This window comes from Dreissena polymorpha, chromosome 7, assembly GCF_020536995.1.
Source record: "Dreissena polymorpha isolate Duluth1 chromosome 7, UMN_Dpol_1.0, whole genome shotgun sequence".
In the NCBI taxonomy this organism is placed as follows: Eukaryota; Metazoa; Mollusca; class Bivalvia; order Myida; family Dreissenidae; genus Dreissena; species Dreissena polymorpha.
Window position 1 is genome coordinate 65709662 of NC_068361.1, and position 16499 is coordinate 65726160.

At 40.7% G+C, this 16499-nt stretch overlaps 1 protein-coding gene across 5 annotated transcripts in view; it reads left to right on the forward strand.

Moving 5' to 3' along the window:
- Positions 1 to 13631, forward strand: part of LOC127837993 (gamma-aminobutyric acid type B receptor subunit 1-like) — a 399001-nt gene extending 385370 nt beyond the window's left edge. For all 5 annotated transcript variants that reach the window (XM_052365471.1, XM_052365473.1, XM_052365470.1 and 2 more), the window contains exons 13-18: positions 913 to 1020; positions 3072 to 3276; positions 3838 to 3965; positions 8373 to 8501; positions 9154 to 9294; positions 12586 to 13631. In XM_052365471.1, the coding sequence (XP_052221431.1) occupies positions 913 to 1020; positions 3072 to 3276; positions 3838 to 3965; positions 8373 to 8501; positions 9154 to 9294; positions 12586 to 12879 (1005 nt within the window). In that variant the 3' untranslated portion in view covers positions 12880 to 13631. The remainder of the gene's footprint in view (positions 1 to 912; positions 1021 to 3071; positions 3277 to 3837; positions 3966 to 8372; positions 8502 to 9153; positions 9295 to 12585) is intronic.
- Positions 13632 to 16499: the final 2868 nt, after the last annotated feature.

Consider the following 16499-nt stretch of genomic DNA (forward strand, 5'->3'; position numbering starts at 1 on the left):
GTTAAATTGTCGTGGTCGGCTGCATCCTGTGTCTGATCTCCGTCTTTACCTTATGCCTGAATGGGCGTTTCGTGGCGGAGCAATCTCAAGTGTGTCAGGTACGTAGTGATGGTGGGAGAAGTGGTGGTGGTGGTGATGGTTGTGGAGATGGTTATTGTGATAATGTTGATGATAGTGGTGACGGAGTTGTGTGTGTGTTGGGGGAGGGTAAATTGATTGCAGTAGGCCTGAACTTGTAGTGGTAGTCGTGCATGTCGTGGCTGTGGTTGTAATAATGGCGCTGATGGTGTTTGACGTGTTGTTGGTGGTACCTGTGGTGGTGGTGCTGTTGAATATAATGATTATGACAATGGTGGTGGGATTGACGATGGTCGTGATAATGGTGTTAGAGAAGGTGGCGGTGGAGGAAGTTGTGGTGAGGTATTGTTGTTGTTGGTGTGGTGGTGATTATGGTGGTAGTAGTGGTAGTTGTGATGACGTTGTTGATAATGGTGGTAATGTTGTCGTGATGATGATGATGATGATGATGATGATGATGATGATGATGATGATGATGATGATGATGATGATGATGATGATGATGATGATGTGGTGTATTTAGTGGTAGTAAAAATACAATTATAGTGTGGGTTTATTAATAGAAGTGATATGATAAATATAGTATCTCATTATGAATTATTCCAGCATATGCAATAGCTAGAAGTTACAGTTTTCAGTCGGCAAACGCATTTGTTTGCGTGTTAAGCAACGATTCATACATTTTGCAGACTAATACACGTGAATACATGATTTATCGCATATGAACCTGTTGTCAAGAATTCTTCCGCAGGCGACTGCATGACTTGTTTCGTATGACTTGTGTCGTATGATTTATGCCATATAATTGTGTTTGTTATTGCATTTTTCCCGCAGCTACGAGCTTGGCTGTTATCGATCGGTTTCTCGCTGGGGTACGGGGGGATGTTCTCTAAGATATGGGCCGTGCATCGCCTCACCACGTCAAGACAGAAAGATAAAAAGGTTGGTTACATGCCGCATAGTGATATGGACTGCCTTGCTGTTGCGGTTCTGAAATGATTTATGGTCTATGCAGATATTTTATTAAAACTGCATTGTTTAGTTTATATGATTATTTTACGTCACTGTTTTAGCTCACCTGAGCACAACGTGCTCATGGTGAGCTTTTGTGATCGCTTTTTGTCCGTCGTCCGTTGTGCGTTGTGCGGCGTCAACATTTGCCTTGTTAACTCTCTAGAAGCCACATTTAGTGTCCAATCTTCATGAAATTTGGTCAGAAGATTGGTTTCAATGATATCTTGAATGACTTTGAAAATGGTTACGTTTGCTTGAAAAACATGGCTGCCAAAAGGCGGGGCATTTTTCCTTATATGGCTTTATATGGCTATAGGAAAATCTTTTTAACACTCTAGAGGCCACATTTATTGTCTGCTCTTCATAAAACTTGGTCAGAAGATTCATCCCCATAATATATTGGACGAGTTCGAAAATGATGCCAATTGGTTGAAAAACATGGCCGCCGGGGGCGGGGCTTTTTTCCTTATATGGCTATAGTAAAACCTTGTTAACACTCTAGAGGCCACATTTATCTTCCGATCTTCATAAAACTTGCTCAGAAGATTCGTCCCACTGATATCTTGGATGAGTTCAAAAATGGTAACCTTTGCTTGAAAAACATGGCTGCAAAGGGGAGGGGCACTTTTCCTTAAATGGCTATATATGGCTATAGTAAAATCTTGTTAACACTCAAGAGGCCACATTTATTGTCCAATCTTTATGAAACTTGGTCAGAAGATTCATTCCAATAATATCTTGGATGAGGTCGAAAATGATGCCGGTCGGTTGAAAAACATGGCCGCCAGGGGGCGGGGCATTTTTCCTTATATGGCTTTAGTAAAAGCTTGTTAACACTCTAGAGGCCACATTTTATTGTCCAATCTTGATGAAATATTGTCAGAAGATTTGTCTTAATGATATCTTGGATGAGTTCGAAAATGGCTACGTTTGCATGAAAAACATGGCCGCCAAGGGGCGGGGCATTTTTTCTTATATGGCTATATAAGGCTATAGCAAAATCTTGTTAACACTCTAGAGGCCACATTTATAGTCCGATCTTCATGAAACTTGGTCAGAAGATTGATACCAATAATATCTTGGACGAGCTTAAAAATGATGCCGGTTGGTTGAAAAACATGGCCACCACGGGTGCGGGGCTATTTTACTTATATGGCTATAGTAAAACCTTGTTAACACTCTAGAGGTCACATTTATTTTCCGATCATCATAAAACTTGGTCAGAAAATTTGTCCCAATGATATCTTGGATGAATTTGAAAATGGCTTTGGTTGCTTCAAAAACATGGCCACAAGTTGCGGGGCATTTTTCTTTATATGGCTATATATGGCTATAGTAAAACCTTGTTAACACTCTAGAAGCCACATTTAGTGTCCAATCTTCATGAAATTTTGTCAGAAGATTTGTCGCAATGATATCTCGGCTAAGTTCAAAAATAATTATGTTTGCTTGAAAAAATGGCTTCCAAGGGGCGGGGCATTTTTCCTTATATGGCTATAGTAAAATCTTGTTAACACTCTAGAGGCCACATTTACTGTCCGATCTTTATGAAACTTGGTCAGAAGATTCATCCCGATAATATCTTGGACGAGTTCAAAAATGATGGCGGTTGGTTGAAAAACATGGCAGCCAGGAGGCAGGGCATTTTTCCTTATATGGCTAATCTAAAACTTTGTTAACACTCTAGAGGCCACATTTATTTTCCGATCTTCGTGAAACTTGGTAAGAAGATTTGTCCAAATAATATATTGTTATCTCAGGTGAGCGACTTTCTCAGGTGAGCGACCCTCTTGTTTTCTATACTACCTATTCACAGAGTGCTTCAGTCAGTTAACCCAGATTCGTATATTATCTACGTCTCAGGTTAACCGCGTGAATACTACATATGCATAACCTTTATGCAAAATTAAATTATAGATTTGTTTTAAAGAAATTATTTTTGGTATAAAATTAAATGCTATGAACATTTTTGTTTTCAGAATGTCAATCAACTGGAGCTCTATTTGGTCCTGGTCACCATAGTGATCGTTGACATGGTCGTTCTCACCACGTGGCAGGTGCTTGACCCGATGTTCCGTGACCTTGAGATATTTGATCTTGAACCGTCACCTTCGACGGAGCAGGATATCATGCTGAAACCCTTCCTGGAGCATTGCCATTCAACTAATATGTCCATATGGCTAGGTAGATATGAGCCTCGTTCTGGGAATACGGGGCTTAATGCAAGGATTAAAGTCCCAGACTAATAAGGGACGATACTTTCCGCGTTTTTTTGTGGAATTGTTCGTTGAAAAAAGCCTCTTTAAATCGAAAATCCATTTAAGCTTTCCGTTTTTGTAGAATTGTTCGTTTAAAGAAAGTATCTTTTAAGCGAAAATCCAGTTTAGGGGAAAAGCCTGTGCGGACTGCATCTGCTAAACTTCAACGCTCCTTTACGCACATGTATCAAGTTCGGTTTTCCCAGAACGTGGCCAATATTCATATAATTCGTATAAATAACATCGAACATATCATGTAATCGCTTACAAATTGTTGCATGTAGTAGATATTGTCGCGGACGAATGTAGGTATAGTTCGTATTTCGAATACATGTGTAACATATATTAACTTAAAATGTCTGATGTTTTCTACTAAACGAGTCTTTATTAAGTCAATGGGTTTAAGCGCAATAATCTCGGTACTGTTGTTGTTATATTATTATTTTTTTCTCAAATAATTATCACATTCATGTTTATATATTTTCAGGTGTCGTGTTTGGTCACAAAGGCATTCTACTCTTGTTTGGTATATTCCTCTCATACGAGACTCGTAGTGTCAAGTTAAAGCAAGTGAACGACTCCCGGTTCGTAGGGATGAGTATTTACAACGTAGTCGTAAGTATCTTTCTGTCACAACATTCTCGTATTTACTATATAGTCGTAAATATCGTAGTGTCACAACATTCTCTTATTTACAACCTATTCGTCAATATCGTACTTTCGAATTCTTGTATTTACAACGTAGTCGTAAATATCGTACTGTCAAGCATTCTCATATTAACAACCTATTTGTCAGTATCGTACTTCACAAATTCTTGTATTTACAACGTAGTCGTAAATATCGTACTTCACAACATAATCATGTTAAGAAAGACTAACAAAGTTAATGAAGCGCTAGGCAACATTGCTATGTAACGTTATTTGTGTATGGAAATGTTGTCATTTAATGATTTTCACAACCAATATCCCCCTGTCTCTATTTCGCTAAGTACGTTTTGATACATCGACAAATCTAAACACACAAGCAAGCAAGAAATCACAGTTCTTCGGAATGCCTGTACAATAAACGCAACTAATTTATTGATAAATATTTTGGCTAAATTTAAAATTATTTGTTAATTCGGGTTTAAAGTTCATGTATCAATTGACAAAGTTACACTAAATTATTTGTTGCATTAATTTAGTCTGTTACACTTACTCACACCGTTCAATCGACTAACGCAACGTCTGTGGTTCATCCATCGGCTGAGCAAGTAGATACATGTCGGTTAAAAGCGGAGTGAAAATATTTCCATATTCTTAATAATTTACGTATTGAATTGAGCAGGTTTTAGTGTATTCTTTGAGAGCCTAAGTAAGAAGGACTTTGTGAACGTAATCCCTACCTTCCTAGCTGCTTACTTTTAATGAAATCCGTTAGAATGTGGTCAAATATCAAATACAATTCACCACTCTCTCAGTCAAACTCTAATTACACAGGATTTTGGCCAAAGATGAATATGAACAACATTTTATTGAAATCTTTAATCATTTGTCTTCGGTTATTCCAAATTACAGCATCCCACATGAACACGCAACATTTTTATCAACGTTTAAATTCGAGTGGGGTTTGAAAAACGGCTAAAGACAACGGCCGTGGCTACTTATTAGATGGCCAACGGCTACTAGAATTAAATTATGCTCATGCCATCGGCTGAGGCAATGGCAAATAGCATGATGAGATGTGGACGTTACTCCTTGACCATATTCGATAGAACTATCAGATATTTTGATCATATAAAGAATATGGAAATACTTACACTCCGCTTTTAACCGAACTGTATCAACTAGCTCAGCCGATGGATGAACCACAGACGTTGCGTAAAGCGGCCCGTCCACACACAATATCATTGTCAATTTTATTGTCAATAATGAAGATTGACAATAAAATTGATAGTGAATGAATGATATTGAAGACACCGTCAATGTATTGATGGACATCAGAGATCTCAAATATTTATTGACGCATTGTCAATTTTCTTTCTTGTTTGAATGATGACCGAAGTACAAATGAACAAAATTTTGATAATATTTGTGTACACTTGATGGCAAAAAAATGTACTGTCAATATTATTGAGTCAATAAAATTGACAATCATATTGTGTGTGGATGGGCCGCTTTAGTCGATTGAACGGTGTGTTACTGAGAGTTGTTTTAAATAAACTCGATTTTGTCGTTTTGATTCGCGGCTTATACTACTTAAAATCATTCTTTAAATTCCCCATAAACGTCCCTTCAAATTATGTTCTAAACCAATTATGGCATTGTTGAACACATTTTTTTATATAAATTACTTAATAAAAATACTCCGAACATGCTTGTTGTTTACGTTATTTTTGTAATGAGGGGACTTCAATATTACCTATTCACTCGAGGTTAATATCCCAAGGGATTGCCCCATTGTCTAGTTGTGCCTTTACTTGGAGGCAAGATTAAATCCAATGAACATTATTTGACCGATTGCCGACCAGGATAATGAGCGCATTGTGGCACACGACGGAAACATTCGTCACCACAATAAGTACATTTGTACCGCGTGCGTGTGGGTAAATGTATGGAGCAATTTGTGTGAGTCTTTGGGGCATAAAATGTTCTTGTTAAGTTAATAAGCTGTCTAAGTAATGTGTCGCATTCACACGGACCTATGTTATTCTAGTATGATTAAGGGTTATGTAAAAACACGAAATGTTCACAACTGGGAACGAGAGTAGATTATCTGCAAAACTAACACATTTACTATATAATAAATAAAAGGCCAATGGGTCTGCCTCCAACCATTCATTTTTATATTATATCAAATAAAAGAAACTTTATTTGCTGCATATCATGCCCACCTCCCGTCATTATGGTACCAGGTTCATATTGAAAACAGTCAATTTACAGTCGTTGTATTACTTATTAAACCCCGTTTCTCATTTGATTTGATAGCAACTAGTTTGCATTCTTCACATGACCGACCAATATCTCTACATGCTACAGGTATTGTATGACCGACCCATATCTCTACATGCTACACGTGTTGTATGACTGACCCATATCTGTACATGCGCCATGTGTTGTATGACCGACCCATATCTCTACATGCTACAGGTGTTGCATGGCCGACCCATATCTCTACATGCTACATGTGTTGTATGACCGACCCATATCTCTACATGCTACATGTGTTGTATGGCCGACCCATATCTCTACATGCTACAGGTGTTGTATGGCCGACCCATATCTCTACGTGCTACATGTGTTGTATGACCGACCCATATCTCTACATGCTACATGTGTTGTATGGCCGACCCATATCTCTACATGCTACATGTGTTGTATGACCGACCCATATCTCTACATGCTACATGTGTTGTATGGCCGACCCATATCTCTACATGCTACAGGTGTTGTATGGCCGACCCATATCTCTACGTGCTACATGTGTTGTATGACCGACCCATATCTCTACATGCTACATGTGTTGTATGGCCGACCCATATCTCTGCATACTACAGGTGTTGAATGACCGACCCATATCTCTACATGCTACAGGTGTTGTATTACCGACCTATATCTGTACATGCTACAGGTGTTGTATGACCGACACATATCTCTACATGCTACAGGTGTTGTATGGCCGACCCATATCTCTACATGCTACATGTGTTGTATGACCGATCCACCCATATCACTACATACTACAGGTGATGTATGACCTACCCATATCTCTACATGCTACAGGTGTTGTATGACCGACCCATATCTCTAAATGCTACAGGTGTTTAATGACCGACCCATATATCTACATGCTATAGGTGTTGAATGACCGACCCATATCTCTACTTGCTACACGTGTTGTATGACCGACCCATATCTCTGCGTGCTACAGGTGTTGTATGGCCGAAACATCTTTTTTACGTGCTACATGTGTTGTATGGCCGACCCATATCTTTACGTGCTACAGGTGTTGTATGACCGACCCATATCTCTACATGCTACAGGTGTTGTATGGCCGACCCATATCTCTACTTGCTACAGGTGTTGTATGACCGACCCATATCTTTACGTGCTACAGGTGTTGTATTACCGACCTATATCTCTACATGCTACAGGTGTTGTATGACCGAAACATCTATTTTACGTGCTACAGTAGTTGTATGGCCGACCCATATCTCTACATGCTACAGGTGTTGTATGGCCGACCCATATCTTTACGTGCTACAGGTGTTGTATGACCAACTCATATCTCTACATGCTACAGGTGTTGTATGACCGACCCATATCTCAACATGCTACAGGTGTTGTACGGCCGACCCATATCTCTACATGCTACAGGTGTTGTATGGCCGACCCATATCTTTACGTGCTACAGGTGTTGTATGACCGAACCATATCTCTACACGCTACAGGTGTTGTATGACCGACCTTTATCTCTACACGCTACAGGTGTTGTATGGCCGACCCATATCTTTACATGCTACAGGTGTTGTATGACCGACCCATATCTCTACACGCTACAGGTGTTGTATTGCCGACCTATATCTCTACACGCTACAGGTGTTGTATGGCCGACCCATATCTTTACGTGCTTCAGGTGTTGTATGACCGACCCATATCTCTACACGCTACAGGTGTTGTATTGCCGACCCAATTCTCTACACGCTACAGGTGTTGTATGGCCGACCCATATCTCTACACGCTACAGGTGTTGTATGGCCGACCCATATCTCTACACGCTACAGGTGTTGTATGGCCGACCCATATTTCTACACGCTACAGGTGTTGTATTGCCGACCCATATCTTTACATTCTTCAGGTGTTGTATTGCCGACCCATATCTCTACATGCTACAGGTGTTGTATGGCCGACCCATATCTCTACATGCTACAGGTGTTGTATGGCCGACCCATATCTCTACATGCTACAGATGTTGTATGGCCGACCCATATCTCTACATGCTACAGGTGTTGTATTGCCGATCCATATATTTACATTCGACAGGTGTTGTGCGTCATTACGGTGCCAATAGTTCTGATCATAGAGAGCCAACAGGACGCCACGTTCGCATTCGTTGCCTTAGCAATTATGTTATGCAGCTTTCTCTCCATGGGACTCATATTCGGACCTAAGGTACTTACACATTATATTGTTCGCCTTTGAAATCATAATAAAGCCTCGTCATGCGAAAATAGGTGTTATGACAAATGCCGTCAGCGTAGCTTTAGACCAACCTGCGCATTTGCGAAGTCTGTTCTTGAGTTTATCTGTCCGCAAATGAGACCATCAAATATTGCATGACTTTATCGCGGAGAGATTTGCTTATGACCAGACAGGCATATGACCCATTTTGGTACGACGCGTCACATACAAATCAGAATTAAAAAGATTAACGGCCCTTAAGTGTTCACGTGTGACCCCGGGTTCAAACTGTTCTGAACACAGTGTGTCCATACAGTGTCAGTATAGTCAGTTTAAAGAAAATTGCCCGTTCTCCTATTATTTTTGTTATTCAGTGGACCGGAGCTATCTTTTGAAGTTTGTCGAGAAAGACTTTGAAATAATAGTTCAAGCAACTTTACCAATTTGATTTATTGGGTGTTAACAGTGTTTTTTCTTGAATTTGGCCAAGTGATCTAGTTTATCATAGCACGAGACCGAGTTTTGAGCTCCAGATATATATTTTCGGGATTAATGTTTTGCACGTGCTTTATGCAGATTTGCCCGAATATGTGAGACAACCCTTGAATGTTTAAAACTCACCGGGTGTATTCCGTAACTGCAGGTTCTGGAAATACTGCGCAACCCGAAGCGGAACCCGCACGAGGTGCGCTCCCTGACGGAGTCCGTGGTGGGCAAGGAGGAGGAGGAGCGCTACCAGAAACTCCTCACCGAGAACGAGCAGCTTAAGAAGCAGATAGCAGAGGTTTATAGCTAATAGTTCAGCTCAATTAATCGTTGTCGACTCGGGTACGGTTACTTAAACGTACCCTGGGTACTCTTAAATATACTTTTAAAGTATGCTAAAAAGTACCCCGGGTACGGAAAAACGTGCCTGGCCATACCCCGGGGTACTTTTTAGCATAATGCCCGCACCATGGGTACTTTATAGTATACTTAATAGTACCCGGTGTACTTTTATTTTCTATAAGTGGAATAATTGGGAATGCAATGTGCTTATTCAATTAGCCATAGATGATTTAAAGCTTGTTTAAATGTATTCTTACGTGTAAATATGTTTCTTTTTATGTCACCATTCATACGTGTGCTTATCATTTGCATACTTCCCATATCTGTATTCTCTAAACCTCCTCGCGCCCCTGGACATCCCAGATCTGTTTTCCCTAAACCTCTTCGCGCCCCTGGACTTCCAAGATATGTATTCCCTAACCTCCCCCGTGCCTGGACTTCCCATATCTGTATTCTCTAAACCTCCTCCCGCCCCTGGACTTCCCATATCTGTATTCTCTAAACCTCCTCCCGCCCCTGGACTTCCCAGATCTGTATTCCCTAAACCACCTCCCGCCCGTGGACTTCCCAGATCTGTATTGCCTAAACCTCCTCCCGCCCCTGGACTTCCCATATCTGTATTCTCTAAACCTCCTCGCGCCCCTGGACTTCCAAGATATGTTTTCCCTAAACCTTCCCCCAGCCCCTGGACTTCCCAGATATGTATTTTTTAAACCTCCTCCGGCACCTGGACTTCCCAGATCTGCATTCCCTAAACCTCCTCCCGCCCCTGAACTTCCCAGATCTGCATTCCCTAAACCTCCTCCCGCCCCTGGACTTCCCAGATCTGCATTCCCTAAACCTCCTCCCGCCCCTGGACTTCCCAGATCTGTATTCCCTAAACCTCCTCCCGCCCCTGGACTTCCCAGATCTGTATTCTCTAAACCTCCTCCCGCCCCTGGACTTCCCAGATCTGTATTCTCTAAACCACCTTTCGCCCCTGGACTTCCCAGATCTGTATTATCTAAACCATCTCCCGGCACTGGACTTCCCAGATCTGTATTATCAAAACCTCTTCCCGTCCCCGGACTTCCCAGATCTGTATTCCCTAAACCTCCTCCCCTCCCTGGACTTCCCAGATCTGTATTCTCTTAACCTCCTCCCACCCCTGGAATTCCCAGATCTGTATTCTCTAAACCACCTCACGCCCCTGGACTTCCCAGATCTGTATTCCCTAAACCTCCTCCCGCCCCTGGACTTCCCAGATCTGTATTATCTAAACCATCTCCCGCCCCTAGACTTCCCATATCTGTATTCTCTAAACCACCTCCCGCCCCTGGACTTCCCAGATCTGTATTCACAAGCCTCCTCCCGCCCCTGGACTTCCCAGATCTGTATTCTCTAAACCACCTTCCGCCCCTGGACTTCCCAGATCTGTATTCCCTAAACCACCTTCCGCCCCTGGACTTCCCATATCTGTATTCCCTAAACCTCCTCCCGCCACTGGACTTCCCAGATCTGTATCCCCTAAACCTCTCCCGCCCCTGGACTTCCCAGATCTGTATTCTCTAAACCACCATCCGCCCCTGGACTTCCCAGATCTGTATTCTCTAAACCACCTTCCGCCCCTGGACTTCCCAGATCTGTATTCCCTAAACCTCCTCCCGCCACTGGACTTCCCAGATCTGTATTCCCTAAACCACCTCCCGCCCCTGGACTTCCCAGATCTGTATTATCTAAACCATCTCCCGCCACTGAACTTCCCAGATCTGTATTCCCTAAACCTCCTCCCGTCCCTGGACTTCCCAGATCTGTATTCCCTAAACCACCTCCCGCCCCTGGACTTCCCAGATCTGTATTCTCTAAACCACCTCCCGCCCCTGGACTTCCCAGATCTGTATTCTCTAAACCTCCTCCCGCCCCTGGACTTCCCAGATCTGTATTATCTAAACCATCTCCCGCCCCTGGACTTCCCATATATGTATTCTCTAAACCATCTCCCGCCCCTGGACTTCCCAGATCTGTATTCCCAAGCCTCCTCTCGCCCCTGGACTTCCCAGATCTGTATTCCTTAAACCTCCGTCCGCCCCTGGACTTTCCAGATCTGTATTCCCTAAACCTCCTCCCGCCACTGGACATCCCAGATCTGTATTGCCTAAACCTCCTCCCGCCCCTGGACTTCCCAGATCTGTATTCCCTAAACCTCCTCCCGCCCCTGGACTTCCGAGATCTGTATTCCCTAAACCACCTCCCGCCCCTGGACTTCCCAGATCTGTATTCCCTAAACCAACTCCCGCCACTGAACTTCCCAGATCTGTATTCCCTAAACCTCCTCCCGCCCCTGGACTTCCCAGATCTGTATTCCCTAAACCTCCTCCCGCCCCTGGACTTCCCAGATCTGTATTCCCTAAACCTCCTCTCGCCCTTGGAGCATAAGGTATAATTCATATAAAGACAATGTGGGTAATCTTTACCTTCTATAATTTGCAGACACACCAGCTCGATGCCTTAAGCAATACAATTAACCCTCTTATTCTCGCTCAGAGGCAAAGTGGAAATGGCTATGTGCAAACAACATAAAACTAGAACAGCCTGCGAGTAACTCGCAGCCTGTTCAGGTTTTATGCTGTTCGTTGCTCATCAGTATCTAACAGTTGGAAATGAAGCCCTTAAAACTGTAATCTTGTAAGAAAGGTCTTAAATTAAACTTAACTTTCTAATAGACTACAAATGCGTCAAAATGCGCGTTTTAGTAAAAAAGGGTTAAATCATTATATTGTACACTGACATCGGTTTGAGCAGGGTCTCTCTCATTCGTTGAAAATAATCACCACATGAGCGCGGATAACATTTACTTTGAATAAAACCTTTCGTCCAATTGGATAGCCCGTTAACCGGTATGTTACTTCGAGTAAAAGCTATATTAATTAGTAGGCTTAGCTTCTTTAATAAAAGCTCAGAAAGATCGGTCGCAAATAGCACTGTTTTATTTAAAAATAACTCGAATTCTGTCTGTAATATACTTTTCAAGAAGCAACAAAAAAAAGAGGGTCAGATGTATTTTCATTACCCCTTCCCCACAGAATATAAATCTAAAAACGTTTATCACCTGTTAAAAAAAAACTTTATAAAAAATCACATACAAGATCAGAGTATTTCCTTACTGGTTGATCAGACATTCCTTTAAGTTTTTTTTCGGGGGAGGGATTGGGTTTTTCGGGAGTTAGATTGTAAATAAAAGTCATAAGTCTACGTCTTTTGTTTGTAGATGGAAGCCCACGTACGAGAACTTAACGTTCAGTTGCAGGTGAAAATACGTCAACGCGTCAACCTCACCACGAAAGAGCACTTTAACCACCACAAAAGCTCCAACTCCGTAAACATCATTCGCGTAATCTCCCCTGAATCATCCTCCGTCCTCCCCTCCCCGAAACCGGAAGTGCGCATTGCGCGTGGCGACAATTTCGTTAACTATCCGGACTACTTTTCGGACTCAGGCGTGCATACGAGCTCAACGTGTGCTAAGAGTTCGCGAACATCCCCTGTTGACAACGATGTATAAAAAAAACGAATCATTCTTGTAGTGTTACCATTACTATCAACCATTATGTATATGACCAATGTACATATTAACATTTATAGATCCATACATACATAAATACAATTCCAAGCGTATATTGATATGTATTCTGTAACAATTGTAACAACTCACACACATATGCATCTTTATTTTTTTGGCCAAACTGCAATAGCATTTTCGTTTGTTTTAATTAGCTTATCATACAGTTAATGAGGTCCTTGTCGAGCCAGTTGCTGCTTTATGTGTGGACCCGGAGTGAGCCCCAGCATTCCAACCTAATAAACTTACTAGACTCAAGAAAGTTGGGACGAATGTTAAATTATAGGTGCAATTCCGAGCTATTTCGTTGTAACTGAAAGATTTTTCAATATTGTGGTGGATTTGTGTTGTGGGGAAGGAAGCCGAAGTACCCACAGGAAACCCCACCTGTCCGGTATGATGACCACCAACCAAACTCGCATGCTGCGGGGAACGGGAATTGAACCTGGGTCGCCTAGGGGAGAAGCGAGTGTACCTACCACTGCGCTAGCCGGACAGCCATTAACTTATCCTTGATGACAGATTATATGCAAATCTGATTGTACAGCCCTTGTTATAATCTTCTTAGTGTAGCGTTCATGTTTGCAACTGACAACAACTTCAATTTTCAGCTAAATCTGTTGTGTGAAAAAAATGTAATATGTGAGCAAGTGATATTCGAGTGCAGTTATTTTATATTAAACAAATTAAATATGCATATGCCTTAGTTTGTATTGTTAAATTTTCTTAAGCATCAATGTTCTACTGATTTAAAAGCAACAGCATTGCAAGAACATTCCCGACCTTCCAGACAGTAGATTTTTGTTTTTATAATTAATAATATTTGTGTCATAATAATATACAATCCTTATTCTGTATTGTTGTTCAAAAATTATCTTGGCAAACACTTTTTGTATTTACATTAATTATTAAGGGACTTAATTGCGAAATGACTTTCTATAAAAAAGTAATATATAAAATTACATGTATGCATTATTCATTAGTGTATTTATTTAAAAAAAATATCATAATTATTGACCAAATGTTTATAACTGCCTGAACACTCATTCAATCGATTACAATATGCCTTTATGAAAGTTGCATTTTAGGTTTCATCAAATGCCTGTCATATCCCATGAAACTCAATTTCATTAAAATAAGCATTCAGTTGGACGAACAAATATCGACTGTGATGTAAATTCCCCATACACATAAGCCTGCAACACGGTAATCTCGCGTTACTAAAGGAATACACTTGGAGGCTTTTCAAACGCAACACGTACTCAAATCAATTAACCCTTTGCATGCTGGGAAATTTGTCGTCTGCTAAAATGTTGTCTGCTAAATTTCTAAAATTAGCATTTTCTTCGATTTTTTTCAAAGAATACTATCAGAATAGCAAACAGTTTGGATCCTGATGAGACGCCACGTTCTGTGGCGTCTCATCTGGATCCAAACTGTTTGCAAAGGCCTTCAAAATTCGGTTCCAGCGCTGTAAGGGTTAAGTTCCCTTATTTCAAAACGGATTTTGTTGCAATTTGGACTCAGACTAATTCAACAAATATTTAATATTTCATGTAAACTTAATTGAAAAATATTGATCACCGTTAACATGTTAAACATAACCAATTAAAAAAATCACAGAACAAGTAAAATTCGTCAAATCGTACTTCGTAAATTAATAATGTGAAAAGTAAAACGCATTAAATGTTATGTCTTAATGACCGACCGGCTTGCAACATTTCGCTCATGAACATTCATACGAGACATGCATATTGTTTTTATAATTATTGTTATGTTTTCCTGGTGTAAAAACCTCAACTAGAAAGATGAAATGGAAATTAAATTGGAATTATATAGGTGTACTACACTTTATGACGTTTCGAACGCAGCATATTTTAAACTTAAAAATATCAGTTATTAGTATGTGATCATTTGACTACAGTATGTGCAAGCAAACGATAAAATCATTCAACCGTGACGATCGGATGCTTCAGCAAGATGAAAAGGTAGCATGCAACAGGCCGATTACGCTGTTGCGCTCCTGAAATAAATTTTATACGAGACATATAGATTTTTAAAGCAGACCCAAGCATACATACGCAACAAAAGAAAGTGAAGAAGTTGAATGATCGATTATAATTAGATTTCAGCTTCAAATTATGTTCTCCATAAATGTTATGTATACAATTTCCAAGAATCAATTTGGTATTTACTTTTTTGGATTTTTCATGCATATTTAACAGAGCATAATCCAAATCGCTTTTCTTCCAGTCGTTGGAAACATTCAAACAAACCCAAGTGATCTGTCTATCAGTTAATAGCACACAGTGGGGAAACGAACGTGATTATGCCCCGAGGTATTAAATAATGAGAGATGTTCTTGGAATGAAACTGTTTCTACAAGACAGTGAGCGTATCATAAATTGAGCCTTGTTCTGAGAAAACTGTGCTTAACGCATGTGCGTAAAGTGTCATCCCAGTCCGCACAGGCTAATCAAGGACGACACTTTCCGCTTTTATGGTATTTTTAGTTTCAATGAAGTCCTTCCTTAACAAAAATCAAGTTTAGGCTGAAAGTGTCGTACCTGATTAGTCTGTGCGGACTGCACAGGCTAATCTGGGATGACACTTTGCGCACTTGCATTTAGCCCAGTTTTCTCAGAACAAGGCTTAATTGGTCTTCCAAAACCAAAGTGTATGAACTCTCAGACATGTTGAACAAACGTGCGTGTATATTTCTAAGTTAACGAGGTGCTTCCGCGGCTTCATTATGCGAGGATCCGGAATGTGTCCCAGCACTCTGCCATAATTAACGTGTTAGCCTCACGAAAGTTGAAGCACATTTCGAATTAAAACTGTCATGTCAACTTGTCCAGCTTTTTTATTTTACGAAAGGAATTAAAAGGGAGTTGATAACAGGTTTCGTTTTTTAATGTCATGAAATATGTTTACTAATAAATATATGTTCTGAGTAATCATTAACATTTTATAATAGCAATAAAAGAAGTCGAACAAAAAAATCCTTCCCCAGGGTGTTGAAACCGGGGCGTCTGGAAGCAAAATACGACACGAATGCTTTCATATTAAACATATAAGCCACGTTCTGTGAAAAGGGGGTTTAAATAATGTGCGTAAAGTGTCGTCCCAGATTAGACTGTTCAGTCCGCATAGGCTATTCAAGGGACGACACTTTCCGCTTTATGGCATTTTTTTCGTTTACAGAAAGTCTCATCTTAGCAGAAATGCAGACAAGTAATGTCCCTGATTAGCACGTGCTAAGCTGGGACGACACTTTACGCACATGCATTTAACCCCTTGTCACGGAGCACAGCTCATATTTATAATCCCACGCCAAAGGCGGGGGGATATAGAACTGGCGTTGTCTGTCCGTCCGTAACACACTTTGCATGGCTATATCTCAGAAACTATAGAAGATATCAACCTTAAACTTCATGGGAGTATAGATATTAATGAGGAGAAATGCCATGCACAAGAACCATAATCCTGCACTTTCTTAAATAGGAGTTATAACACTTTGTTTGTTTTTTGTATGATGTAACTTGTCAGGACTTTATGTCGTA